This window comes from Panthera uncia, chromosome D4, assembly GCF_023721935.1.
Source record: "Panthera uncia isolate 11264 chromosome D4, Puncia_PCG_1.0, whole genome shotgun sequence".
Classification (NCBI taxonomy): domain Eukaryota; kingdom Metazoa; phylum Chordata; class Mammalia; order Carnivora; family Felidae; genus Panthera; species Panthera uncia.
In genome coordinates this window covers 12,954,432-12,969,355 of record NC_064807.1, presented here as the reverse complement: position 1 = coordinate 12,969,355, position 14,924 = coordinate 12,954,432, and the positions used below count along the sequence as shown (strand labels likewise).

General features: G+C 43.1%; 1 protein-coding gene across 1 annotated transcript in view; it reads left to right on the top strand.

Moving 5' to 3' along the window:
* The window catches only part of TRPM3 (transient receptor potential cation channel subfamily M member 3), a 252,426-nt gene that overhangs the window by 169,545 nt on the left and 67,957 nt on the right, over nt 1-14,924 (top strand). The window contains exons 14-19 of the mRNA XM_049632685.1: nt 1,048-1,188; nt 4,406-4,435; nt 5,307-5,596; nt 6,500-6,728; nt 9,113-9,280; nt 13,898-14,038. Of these exons, the coding sequence (XP_049488642.1) occupies nt 1,048-1,188; nt 4,406-4,435; nt 5,307-5,596; nt 6,500-6,728; nt 9,113-9,280; nt 13,898-14,038 (999 nt within the window). The remainder of the gene's footprint in view (nt 1-1,047; nt 1,189-4,405; nt 4,436-5,306; nt 5,597-6,499; nt 6,729-9,112; nt 9,281-13,897; nt 14,039-14,924) is intronic.

Below are 14,924 nucleotides of genomic sequence, written 5' to 3'. Positions count from 1 at the left end.
TATATCCAAGGGCATAGTGCAACGGCTCCCTACACAGTGTGGTACCCTTGCCATTCATGGTACAGGGCATACTTTTGCATCAAGGAAATAAACCAGACAGTGAATTAATTAATCACACCCTTTGAAACTCACTGTGTGCTCAGAACTTCCCACAAATGGAATTAATCCTTCCTTGACCTAGCAGAGCCAGTATCTTTCCTTAGACCCTATAGAGCACCTTTTAGGTATAGAAGCCAGTAATGAGTAGACAATGGTAAAACCTCTTGTTTTTTCGCACCTATATATGCAAGCAGCTGAAACTTACCCCATAAGAAGCACTCTTTGAAAGAAAATATCCAAAATCTGCTTAATTCTGGGAAAATAAATATTCCCTTGATAGAATCTCTTCTGATGCCACCGCGTTTCTCTTAATAACCACCAGGGGTGCTCCTAAATGACTTCATCCTGACATCCATCTGCTCTCCTCCTGTGAAAAAGGTGCCAAATTTGTTTCATTGTTAATAGAGGTCTTCCCAAGGGAGATCTGAACTCTGAGCAGAGCCCACCTGATGCAGGCCCTGGTAATAACAACCATCTTCTGGAAGGAGTCTTCATTTAGTGAGCATGAAGAGGTCAGCAAGAGAGAGGTAACAAGCCTGGGCCAGAGGCTGACGCAGGGGGCCCGGAGAACATCTGGGGGAAAGGAGTTGCTAGCGACTAGGACTTGTAGCATTTGCCATGTCAAGCCTTGTGTTTCTTTCTGCTACACTGGTGTTTTTTTCTCCCCAGCTGAAGACTTGAATAAATATTTTGATTTTCTGTTATTGCCGACGATTACTGCATCTTCTTATTTAACTTATGTCTTCTTTCCAAGCGAGAATATCCAGGTTTCGGTTGGATCTATTTTAAGGTGAATTAATTAACCAGCATAATAATACATTCATATGTTTCTTTTTTAATTATTTTTTTTACTCTAAAATAGTTACAGAACACATGGCATAGAATCCCTAGTAAACCATGCTGTCTTTTGGATGTGTTTGTGTGTGTGTTTTCCTTCTTCCCTGATAGGGGAACCTGCCCCCAGACTATAGAATCAGCCTGATTGACATCGGCCTGGTGATAGAGTACCTGATGGGCGGGGCTTATCGCTGCAACTACACGCGCAAGCGCTTCCGGACGCTCTACCACAATCTCTTTGGCCCCAAGAGGGTGAGTTTTGCAGCAAGTTTCCTCTTCTGGACTCCTGGGAGGACTAGGGCACGACACATGTGGGGTGTGGCTTCGTTATCTCCAAGGAGCATCTCAGATAAGAAGGCAACTGGTCTACCCACCTCTTCCTCCCTCCCAAATCCTTCAAAAGGAGGAAAGAAAAAAAGGCAATGTATTGGTTGATACACTCCTTTCTCTTCCCCAGCAGGTCCAATTAAAATAAGAAACTGGCAACTGGGAGTGAGCCTTAATGATCAGGGAATAATAATGAAAGTCAAATTAATCTTATCTACCTCAGTGGTTTTCAAGGTTTTTGGTCTTGGGGTCTATTTATACCTTTAAAAATTATTGAGGACGCCTGGACCCCCAAAAGCTCTTATGTATGGGAGTTCTATCTATGGGTATAATCATGTTAGAAAGTAAAGACTTAAAAATATTTATTCATTAATAGTGAATATTAATTCATTTTAAGTTAACCATAAGAAGCCCATTAGATGTTAGCATAAATAATGTATTTATGAAAAATAACGACTTTTGTGATAAGAGTAGCATTGTTGTACCCTTTTTTCATATTTCTGTAATATCTAGCTAATAGAAGACAGCTACATTCTCATATCTACCTTTGCATTCAGTCTGTTGCCAGATGTTTTGGTTGAAATATACAAAGAAAAGCTGACTTCATACAGACATGTAACAAATATGACAAGTATATACATATATATATAGAGAGAGAGAGAAGGAGCATTTTAATAATCTTTACAGATATTATAGATATTCTTTTTTGAAGTTACATACATCAAAATTCAACAAGTGGCAGGTTTTGTTTTTTTTTTTTTTAATGTTTATTTACTTTTAAAAGACAGAAAGAGAGCTCAAGCAGGGGAGGGCAGAGATAGAGGAAGACACAGAATCTGAAGCAGGATCCAGCTGTCAGCACAGACACTGGGCTTGAACTTATGAACCATGAGATCATGACCTGACCCAAAGCCAGACGCTTAACTGACTGAGGCACCCAGGCACCCCACAAGTGGCAGTTTCTTAATGATTAGTTGCAACACGAAATCTGAAATAGCTTCAGTGAACTTTTTATACTCTGTTACTTTAAAATTCATTGGTTGATGGGGCGCCTGGGTGGCTCAGTCGGTTAAGCGTCCGACTTCAACTCAGGTCATGATCTCGCGGTCCATGAGTTCGAGCCCCGCGTCGGGCTCTGTGCTGACAGCTCAGAGCCTGGAGCCTGTTTCAGATTCTGTGTCTCCCTCTCTCTCTGCCCCCTCCCTGTTCATGCTCTGTCTCTGTCTCAAAAATAAATAAAACGTTAAAAAAAAATTAAAAAAAAATTCATTGGTTGATCTTACACTGTGCATGGATCTTGTAACATTAAGGATTGGTCATTGTAAAATATTGGTTTGCTGAGTTATACAGATCTCACTGTTGACACATTTCGTTAAACAATTTCAAAAACTCACATTCATTAATATCCCTTCCAATCTTGTCAGAAAAGTCTTTAACTTCTGAAAAACTGTCAAGGTCATGGGGGAAAGGATATACAAGTTTTCAAAAATTCTCCTTTTTTTCTAATTGCTGCTTGGAAAATTTTGAATTTTGCCATTGGCAACAAATACCATCAGTTACTTTCCTTAAAACAATAGCCCCACTTCGGCCATTTCCAAAAATATCTGCCAAATGTCCAAGACTAAATAAACATAGTTTGTCTGGCAGTCATTCCTTCTAGCAGACAGTGCATGAAACGATGTGGCCACAAGCCAAGGAACTGCGTGTTTGTCCTCAGGACAACCCATCATAGCTCAGTATGTAAGGAAAGCGCTTAACCCATACTTGCCATTTCGTCCCTCAAAACCCTGAAAAGACATTTCTTTAGCATCGAAGATAGAGATTTAATAAAGTTAATATTTTTTTAGGCCTCATCAAGGGCTTCTTAAGTAAAAACTGGATTTTTGTTTGTTTTTAAATTTCAAGTGCATAACAATGGGACCTAATGACCGCTAGTAAAGTTTGGTGCCACTGCCTTCATTCCTGCCACCCCCCACCCTACCATTTTAGTCACCATTCTTTTATGCCATCATTGCAAATGTTAACACAGTGTCAAAGACAAGTAACATCTTAGTATTATTAGGAAAACACCTTGACTTCACAGAGACCCAGACATCACAGGGTTCCTGGACCGCATTTGGAGAGCTGTTACACTAGCTGGTGGTTGGCATGATTTTTATTTTTAATGAGGCTTGTCTTCTGATTTTGAAAGTATTTTGTGGTGCTACGAGGCCACTTTGAAAACACCAGGAAGTATAAATATGAAAAAAAAATCACACAAATTTCAAACTGCTGGGCACTTCAGAAGCTAAAAGGAAAGAAACGGAGAGAGGCAAGGTCCAAGCTATTCCTACTTGAGTGGTCAAATCAAATTTGGAGGAATGGTAAGGGCTGCAACCTTACTATTTTACTCAACTTTCAAGAGAGCACTCAACCATTCTGTAACATTTAACACAGAATGGGAATCCCTGACCCCTGAGATGTAATTTTGTGCCTCCACTCATTAGATATAAATCAAGGGCTGTAATCTGCTGAGTTGTCTTCTCTCTCCGTCTTGGCCTGTGGCTATTTTGCACATTCCCAGCGTGACCATTGATGCTACAGTATGTGCTGGCACTTTCCACACCACTGAGCACCTTTTGCTACCATCGGCACATGCCCTTGTGGCCCCATGACCCTTTGCTCTACTGGACAGCTGCATAGGCGACGTGAAGTATCTGAACATATATTCTCAGTAATATTCCAAGTCTCCAGGTAACAGAGGTATTTCAGAGGTTTGAGAAACATCTCATGGTTTGAGTGAACATTTCATGGCTTACCCAAGTGCCTGAGATCATGGAGATGTCAACTAAATAAGATGGTTCTAGGAAGATGGAAGAAATTTTGGTCCATGAAACAGATTATAAATCTGCAGGCTCTACCCTGGGGCAATCTCATTGTGCCCCTCTAGATATCTAATTTTCTATGATTCACTAAAATCACTAAATCCCTAATTCTAGAATTTCTATAAATAGGTTCCTTTTGTAGCATTTTATTTAGTGAAATGAATAAATGCTATGTGGTACCATAGAGATGTTCTGTTACCTGGTTAAGATATAATAGGATTCTTTTCTTACCTCTATAAAGAAAGATCTAACTTTATGTATAACATTTTTTTAAACAGCCCAAAGCCTTGAAACTACTGGGAATGGAGGTGAGTATTTGCCCAAATTATTAATGTCAATTATTTATATATATGTATATATATTCATTATTCATTAATATATTCATAAATATTCATTCATATGTTCTTTATATATATTCATTCATATATATTCACTCATATACTATATATATATACATATATATAAATAATTGACATATATATATTCATTCAATTGGTAAGGCTTAGTACATGATTCTAAAATAAGGAAGTGGACTTTTTCCCAGTGTTGAGAGGGCAAGTCACAGTAGCTTTGAAAATTCCACCCTGAGGTTACATTAGCAAGAAAATAAATCGTATTTGAAATACTAACTCGATAACCAAGGAAGCATATAAATTCCAGTAAGTGAAATCTATTCATGGGTGTTTACAAATGGCAACTGATCCAAAGGCCAGAAATACTTCACAAATGCACCTGAGAGGTATGTAGAAACTCGAGATAGATTATCTGTTTCCCAGCTTTTGTTCATGTGGGTATTGTGGCTTAGGCACCTGCAAGTATAGGATGTCTTTGTCCTTTCAGAGAAAAGGGTAGTGCTGTCCATCATGAGGCACAAATAACCTTACACGTAGGGGAAAAAAAAAAGCGGACAAAAGTAAAGGAAGGAAGGAAGGGAAATTGAAAAATACCCACTGAAAAATACTTACTAAAAGTTGAAGTACAACACTGACATGTTCCAATAGGGCTGATCTTATTTTAAAGTTAGGAGTGAGTGCTTCTGGGATAGGTGCTGGGAAAGGCTAGTTCATTCTGTATGAATCCCAGAGCAGGGTCCATAGTACATATACAGTAAACAACCATCTGATACATTTAGTTGACTCATTTCTCACTCCACCTCTGTTTTTTTCCCTAAAATGACAGGATGATGTTCCCTTGAGGCGAGGAAGAAAGACAACCAAGAAGCGAGAAGAAGAGGTTGACATTGACTTGGATGACCCTGAGATCAACCACTTCCCTTTCCCTTTCCATGAGCTGATGGTGTGGGCCGTCCTGATGAAGAGGCAGAAGATGGCCTTGTTCTTCTGGCAGCATGGCGAGGAGGCCATGGCCAAGGCCCTGGTGGCCTGCAAGCTCTGCAAAGCCATGGCTCACGAGGCATCTGAGAATGACATGGTTGATGACATCTCCCAGGAACTGAACCACAACTCCAGGTGGGCCAGCCCAGCAAATGGGGTGGTCAAGAGGGGGCAAGAAGAGGAGGCAGGCCCCAAATACTGGAGGGTCTGAGCTACCCAAACCATTCGGCAGAGGTAGGGTCACCTCAGTGGTACACACAGAGGGTGGACACCAATAGTTAACATTTATGGCAAACAGTGCTAGATACGGAAGTCCTCACAGATATGTAGATTTTATTTCAGCCTCTCAACTGCCTCAAGAGGTACATCCTCTTATTATGCATATTTTATATTTAAATTTTTTTTCAATATTTATTTATTTATTTTGAGAGAGAGAGACAGAGACAGAGACAGAGCATGAGCAGGCGAGAGGCAGAGAGAGAGGGGAAGACACAGAATCTGAAGCAGGCTCCAGGCTCTGAGATGTCAGCACCGAGCCTGAAGTGGGGCTCGAACTCCTGACCTGAGCTGAAGTCAGACTCTTAACCGACTAAGTCACCCAGGTGCCCCTATTATGCATATTTTAAAGCTGAAGAAAGTGAAACTCAGAGAATTTAATTAACTTGTCCAGGATCACAAGCTTGTGATTGATAAGGCTCAGCTATGAACTGAGGTCTCTCACGTGTAAGAAGACCTACCACACTCTACTCGTTGATTTGGTTTGATCTGCCTCCCCCATCCGTCGCCTTGAATTGGGGGCCTTGGGTACCAGGAGCATGTCCTGTTCGGCTTATACCCCCCAGTTCTAAACACAGTACCTAGCACATGGTGGATGCTTCATGGGTGTTGGCTAGATGAACGAGTGAACAGACTATACCCTATGAGCAACAATGGAGCCACACAGTAACCCCCTTTTGTGGCCTGGCCAGTGGGCCCCCACTTTCATCATCCAAGTCTCCAAGATGGCCAAAGGACAACCCCTCACATTCTGTCTTTCAGGGACTTCGGCCAGCTGGCGGTGGAGCTCCTCGACCAGTCCTATAAGCAGGACGAACAGCTGGCCATGAAACTGCTGACGTATGAGCTCAAGAACTGGAGCAACGCCACCTGCCTGCAGCTTGCTGTGGCTGCCAAGCACCGCGACTTCATCGCACACACGTGCAGCCAGATGCTGCTCACCGACATGTGGATGGGCCGGCTGCGCATGCGCAAGAACTCGGGCCTCAAGGTCAGCGCGCCCAGAAGGCCCTGTTGGCTGTGAGGACCAGAGGGTTGGTTTGGAGCTTTCCGAGCTGGTGGAACTAGGCATTTTCTTATCTCAGGAGGGTGGTTTTAAGCCCCAACCGTGACTCAAAATCTTCTATATAGTTTTGTTTTGTTTTTTTCATACAGAGACTACAGCCTACCCCAAGTTCTGCTAAGTCAGAACCTCTGGAGATGGCATGCCTAAACATTAGTATTTTGCAAAAGATCCAAAGGGGATGGTCACACACAGGTACCATAAGAGGTACCATTTGCTCTGGTATAAGCCATGCTGCACCAGGAACCGCGTACCGGGCAACCTTGCGTGGCCGTGCAAACCTCAATGCCTTGGCCCTCCTTTGTACCTTGTCATAGACACCTTGGCTCCCCCCAGCTATGCTTGAGAAATGTTTTCACCTGAAATAAAAATGAGATGGGTTTATGTGTAAAGATGTTGCTAGATCATCTTGGTCTGTTCTTAACTGATGAAAAACACGTTGCAGACCAGTTATGTAGAGCCTGAGTCCATTTTAGGTTTCTCTAAGCCTGTACATGCACAGTTATATCTGTATAAGTTTTAATTTTTTTAAGAAACCAGGGAGGATACAGAGCCAAGTGTTTGTAGTGGTTGCCTTGGGGGCTGAAGGTACAAGACATGGGATGATGTGTGGCTTTGCTTCTTCATGTTTTCCTCAGTGTTTTACAAGGAAGACATTTAATTGGAAGAAGCAAAAGAAAGAGAAAATGGGAGAGAAAAGACTGAAAGGAGTTTTCAAATGCTTTCTCTGTTTAGAGTTTGTGGCTGTTACAACTGAAGCCAGGCTCATATTTTACCTGGGAAATTCCTGGTCTAGGCAACTCTGAGGTCAGCCCAAGGCAAAAAGGCCAGAGCAATCGGCTAAGGCCACCCTGATGGAACCAGCACCCCTCCCCCATGCCATCCTCCCTGTAGGTTCTTGGCCCCAGAGTCTCAGAAGAGCTCCATGAAGTGGGTCATGGGCACCCTATAGCTGCACTACCAGTGACCGCCAAGCCTGGCTCTCAGATCCGAGGACAGGGTGTCATGTCCCCTCGAGACTGCCAGCATGCCACCCGAGCCTTCTCAGGCCTGCCAGTCACCCTGAGTTCAGGGTCACCACCCTCCCTTTTCCCTTAGCGGCTCCAGAGTCCTTGTGGACATTCAAGCACAGGCCGCCCCTGCCTCATTACTTGCGGTTCATTTTCACTCACTGTTCAGGATCTCTCTGAGCCCTCACCTTGGTGCAGTTCCTTCAAGGAAGTTCATATTCAGAAGACTTATAGAGCAGAACCAGTTTAGTGATTGGGTGAAGAGGCGGGAGAAGATCTGGGGAAGACAAATCAAGTGTGGGATTATCATTCAAATGGAGAATGAGGGGCACTGGGTGGCTCAATCGGTTAAGCGTCCAACTTCAGCTCAGGTCATGATCTCACAGTTTGTGAGTTCGAGCCTACATGGGGCTCTGTGCTGCCCGCTTAGAGCCTGGAGCCTGCTTCCAATTCTGTGTCTCCCTTTCTCTCTGCCCCTCCCCCACTCACGCGCATGCGCTCTCTCTCTCTCTCTCTCAAAAATAAATAAACGTTAAAAAAATGAAAAACAAATGGAGAATGAGATTGCCCTCTCGTGAGAAGGGTCCATGTATTTATTACCATCACATGGAGGCTGAAGCATATTGTTTATACATGATAGAAACACAGTGCTGGGCTTCCTGGAGTATTTGTGTAGGGGATTCTCATGGTGAATACAAAGCCCACGTGTGTGTGTGTGTGTGTGTGTGTGTGTGTGTGTGTGTGTGTGTTTCTGTTGTGCAGTAGCAAGTGCCAGGGGAATACTCCGAAATGAAAACATGCTTTCCCACTTGGATTTTCTCAAGGTCAACTTAGGACACAGAGATACCCAGATGACTCCACTTGATGTGTTAGCAAACAAATGCCAGTGGACATGCATTTGAATTGATTTCACAAAGCCAAGCACTAATGGCTAAATGAAAGTCTGAATTCTTTCCCACTTTTGCCTTCAGCAGGGCCCCTCATTCTCCTCAGCTTCCCCCATGCAAAGTGGGTGTTAATTGGGTGGATTTGGGCAAGATGCTCCTTTTCTCCAAAAACTACTATGTGCTGTTATGCACAGCTACTACTGTGCATAACAGTTCCCGGATGGGCACGAGTGACCCTCTGCGTGTTAACATGTGCAGGTGCCTCACTCAGGGCACACACGTGTGCCCACACGCACGTGTGCACTCACACACACACCCCACCACCCTAGGCCCTCTGATTCTAAGAAAAAAAAAAACCACCCTCATCTTAATCCTTTAAATGTGATTATTATTATTATCATTATTATTACTTTAGGTAATTCTGGGAATTCTACTTCCTCCTTCAATTCTCAGCTTGGAGTTCAAGAACAAAGACGACATGCCGTATATGTCTCAGGCCCAGGAAATCCACCTCCAAGAAAAGGAACCAGAAGAGCCAGAGAAGCCCACAAAGGAAAAAGATGAGGAGGATATGGAACTGACAGTAAGGAAAACTATCCCGTCCTTGTCCGCGGGCGGCAAGCCTACTCCACCTTTCCTGTTGATACAACTTAAGACTCAGTGACTCCCAAGGTCACCCTCCAACCAGGTGCTTTCATTTAAGTGTGAGACCAGAGTATTACAAAAGTGTCTTCTCTAGGCACAGATAACATAACAATAGGGACTATTTCTGTGCAAAATCCTTCAGCCAGGGTCACAGGACAACCCAGTGAAATCCAAAAGCCAGGCACCCCCAGTTGTCCAAACAAGCCACGCTTTATAAAGGAGCAGGTGCTGGGGCAGTCTTAGCATACGAAGAAGGCAAAGGAATGTATGTGGGGGCAGCCAGCCGAGCCACACTGGGCTGGAGCCCTTCTGGTGATCAGATGCTACGCCTTTATCTGTCTTCAGGGTCAGGCTCACACATGCAGGACTAATTGAATTTTGAGGTTTGTATGGAAGGCTTTTATTAGCCCTTCTGGTATAATTATAGAACATGGATGCTTTATTCTGCAGCGAGAAGGGGCAACTGGGCATGGGACAGCTTCCTGCAACCCCCGCCTGAGCAGTGTGACCGCTACTGGATCATGTCCAAAGTCTAAAAATGTCACATGCTGTTAAAGAGACAAACAGGGCTTCGGAGCTTTGGAGACATCGCGCGACAGCTCCATAGGACTTCCCTGATATCCCCCACCCTCCCCACCACCCTGAGCAATGACTGTGATGACTCAAAAAACCTGTAAGGAGAGAAAACCAGAATTGGTTTTGCTCAGGTGACAAAAGGCCCTTTCCATTAGTATACTAGTGGGAGCACCCTGTGAATTGTTTTTCCTCCAGATCAACAGTATTTCCTTCCAAAAGGAAACAATCCCAGCCCCGAGTACAGCAGGGTATAAGCATCTGGCCACTCTTTTGATTGACCAATTATTCACAGTTTTTGACTCAAAGGGTTAAAAGCCAGTGTTGGTTTTCCATTTCAGGATTCTTATAAAAACTAGTGGAGGCGCCTGCTCGCCTCTGTGACAGGATCAGATGACTGTCTTCCCTAAAGATCTTACTATAATTTTGGCCTCTGAATCCTTCAAGGATAGAGAATGATATTTTAACCATTAACAGAAACAGTAGTACTAATAATACCAAATCTTTATTAGAGGGGTAAAGAGTGTTCATTCTGGAGCCAGAATCCTGCCCCAACACCTACTCACTGTGAGACCTTGGACACCGTTTCTTAACCTCTAACATGGGAATGATAACATTGTCTCGCTCACAGGCAGTTTTGCAGTTTAAAAAGTATGCACATCACTTCTGTAGACTGGGGCCTGGCATATTGTGAACCTTGATAAATGTTTGCGAATATTGTTAGGATGGCACTAAATGTTTGGCGTGCCCGTACTCATGGAATCCTCACAAAAATCCCATGGGGTAGGTACTGTTATTATCCATTTTACAGGTGAGGAAGCTGAGACTCAGAGAAGTTAAATTGCCCAAGGTTACCTAGCTAATTAATTCCAAGGCCAGGATTAGAACCCAGACATAGAGATCCCATTGGCCATGCTTTTAGCCTATAGCCTCAGGGAGGCAGAGAATTTCTTCTTAGTCTCAAATGTAGGCATTCACTTGGTTTGGTCTACCTCATAGCAGAAAGAATCCAAAAATAATGCACGGTCCTCCTACGTCAAGTATGACTTGGCCTTGAAGCCTCAAGGAAGGACCCTATGAAGGCAGCCACAAGCTGAATCACAGTTCTCTCTGGGTGGGTCTCAAGGAAGAAAACAAAGAAGGCATCTCCCTTCTCCTGCGCCATGTGGAGCTTTGAGAACCCGATCCTTCATGAAATCACACTAAAGGATGCATCTCTCGACTGAGAGCAAAGTCTGCTTCCCAGAGAATAGACCCTGCTGTTGTTTACTGAGAACCTGAGGGAAAGACCTCACACTAGCTCTACTGCCTGGGCTTCTTCCCCACAGGCAGAAACAGCTAGAAGGAAAGGAAGAAGGGATTTTGTGGACTGGTAAAGTTAGGGCTGGATAGCAGATATCTTTAAGGTGGAGACTCTTTTGACCCTAATGACAAATTCTGTCCCTGCTGGAGCACTGGTGTTCCTTACCCTGGAGAAGATTGGAGAATGCAGCGTGCTGACACCTCCACTCCTTTCATAGGAAAGATATTTGAAGTTCGGTGCTAAACCAACATATCCTTTCTTGGATGGGAGCATTTTCCCCTGGCCCCTCCAAAATTATATACAAAATATGAGCTTCAATTTCATTATCAGTAGCCTTTAGTGGCCTAGTTGACTTCAATGGATCTTTCCCAGACTTGACATCTGTGTCCAGCCAGCAAAAATTCTCAAATCCATATTATGTAGTGTTGCCTGTATTTGACCCTATTACATTCTGCTTAAGGAATGTAGTCAAAGGAAATGTTTGACTACTGGGAAGAGAAATTAAGAAAATCAGTCAGTTAAGCTGCTTAGGCTGGAATTAATGAAATTTAGAAAATGCTTTACTTAAGCCCACAAAAGAAAAGCTTTTAAAAAATGCATTCATTTGGGAACGTATCTGAATAATGAAAGCAAGATAGGCCGTGTTGTTTTTGTTTTTTTTCACCTGCATTGCCAGATACGTGTTTTTGCACTCTGCCTAATAAAGCTCCAACATGTCCAGAGACCCAGGGCATTGTCTCAACTCTGTTGGGGAAGCCACTCTTTCTAGAGTTTACCCCAAGATGTCACTGTCCAAGATGCCTACAACTCCCCAGCTGCCTTTACTAACATCCCATTATGTCCCCAAATTGTATTGCATTATTGAGCAAATAAAGAAGCACAACAGAAGCAGGGTAATTATGTTACATAAATTATAAATTATAGAAGGAGGTAGCTCAGATTTTCTTGAGGTCAGCGGTCAATATTGATAGAAGTCAAACGTGCCATATCCATCATGGAGATTGACCCAGGTCACTGATCAAAATAAAGGCTTGGATAGGCCATCGAATGGGATCTTACCTATTCATTAAGTCAAGGTAATTTCCTAGCCATAGAGGCTTTAAAGGAATGGAAGTTGCCTTGTTACCTTCTCCAGAAATCCTATTGGTTACAGGTTCATCATTTGCGATTGTTACATATTTGAGAAGGTGGATAGTTGAGGCAATGACAAAAGTAGTTGGAACTATTTGTATATCTTGAGTAAGGTGGTTTGAAACCAGAATTATCTGCTCTCAAATTCAAGATAAACAAATGATTTCTATAATTAGATCTCTCAACTCTAAACCTGTATCCCACTCCTTTTTCCTATCCTAAATCCTTGTCAGTCACTGAGTAGTTAGAAGGATTTGCCCTGTTCTTACACTTAATAAAAATCTCATTTCCCAAACATGGTAGAACTAACCTTGTCTTAGAATAATACCAAAAAACTAAAGTCAAGAAATTATGCTATAATAGAGCCCTAATAACACTTTTCTTTTTCCTGGCTAGAAATTCCCAACCAGATTATTTTCGTCAAGACTATCCAAGAAAAGTCTCAGTTCATTGTAACTAAACACTAGCTAGTATACACAGAGCACTTATTAAGTGCCAAATGCTTATTTATTTGTAGACCAATCCTATAGCAGGTGCCATTATTACCTCCAATTTAAAGATAAAGAAACTAAGATTCAGAGCGGTTAAAAGATTTACCCCGGGTGCCATGGATTCTGAGCATCCAAGAGAGGATTCAGTCCTCCTTCTGAATGACTCAAAGTCTGGAACTCTTCACCAGTAGGATCTTCAGCCATATTTGACTCATCCTGCCACTTGCTACCCAGACAGGCATGCATCTGCCTTTTCTCAAAGTCTGCCTTTTTTGTGATGTTTTATTGTCATTTTTGCCGCTGCTGTTGACATGGGTGAGAAGGAAATAATTCGATTCGTAAGGAAACTTCCAACAGCTTGGCAATGAGGCCTCTCCAGGTCAGGCCTGACTTCTAGTCCCACCCAGCAGAATCTCCCATGCAGAGGAAGGCATTGTGCTTAGAAGTCGCCATGAAACTAATCCCAGCAGTAATTTGGGTTTTATGAAGTTTGAGATCAGGGAACCAAGGTTTATGCCTAAGGGTTGAGGAGAGGTTTCTAACCTAACTAAGCTCCAGGCACTTCAGATAACCTCTCTAATACTCGTAACCTTTGGGTAAGTTAGATATTACTGGTCCAGTGTGTTTGTTTGTTTATTTGTTTGTGTTTACTTAAGAGTCATTAGCATGAGTAGACAGAATTCAAACCCAGATCTGCTTGTCTCACTACTATGGGGAGGGGGTGGAAAGAAAAGAGATTCCTGGCCTTCCGAGGCTATGCTCTTTCTCCTCTCAGAACTCTGGTATCTTCCATTATGGAATCTTCCAGAGCTCCCATGGCAGAAGAGAAGATAATGGTAACAGATATCCCTAAGACCTTCCATCCCAGGCAAATACCTTTGATTCTATATATGACACAAATGCACACCTAGGGAAGGCACAACCTGTGAATCTCTGGGGACCTTGGATAAAACCCTTAGGTTCTATGAGCATGCATTCCTGATGTGTAAAATGAGTACACTGAATCGCATGCTCTCCAGAGCCCTGCCATGATGGTGTCAATTCTCTTCCACTGTAGGCGATGTTGGGACGAAACAATGGGGAGTCTTCCAGAAAGAAGGATGAAGAGGAAGTTCAGAGCAGACACCGGTTAATCCCCCTGGGCAGAAAAATCTATGAATTCTACAACGCACCCATCGTGAAGTTCTGGTTCTACACTGTAAGCATCTTCCTTTTTCTTCTTCCTAATGGGTGACCACAAAGAGCCAATGTCAATTTCACGTGCACCCTTGTGGTTTCCTCTGTGAGTCATAATATAAGGATCACACAGGCAGGGATGAAAGCTTTTCCCAAGAGTTCTGTAAGATGTGTGGAGTTTGTGAGGCGGCTTCTACAGCTTCTGCATTTCTCCTCCTTGCAGAAAATAAAGGAAATGGTAAAAGTGAGAACTAACAGAAATAGAGGTGGGACGAGTATGAGTCTAGCAAAAAAATAGATGTCATTTTATAAAACACTTGTGTGTTCTGGATGGATGAGCGCTGGATCGGAGTTGCCCATTTTAGATGCCAATCCTGGGGGTAGGGAACATTTGAAGGGTAAGGGCTGAGCAGAGTTTTCAAAGTAACGCCACTAAAGGTTGGTAGCCTAAGTGTGTAACTACTCCCAATCTGCTAGTGTCATCAAACAGCCTTTCTTGTTCAGACATGATGAAACAACATGCCAACCAAAGCAGCAAAAACTACTTGAAGTAACTACAGTCACAGTGAAGATTGTTCCGTGCACACCCTGCAAATATTTTGTGTCCACAGGATGAAATCTTGTCCCTGAAATAGCCTCTTGATATGATAGAAATGGCTAGACTCTTGGTTTCCTACTTCTGTTTTTCATGAAGATGAGCTTCCCCCAGGTCATCTCTGGTTCTCTCCAGTCACAGTGGCCCTGTGCCAGATGAGGGACAGGTGTCTGTATTTTTGGCCTTTCTCACAACCAGCTACCCACCAGGCACCTGAGTCAGCAAAGGAAAATCCTAGTCTGAGGCCAAGATGACTCAAATGACCAGATGAGGTGTTTCTGTGCATGCGTGTGGTCCCGTATGCCAGCACTTA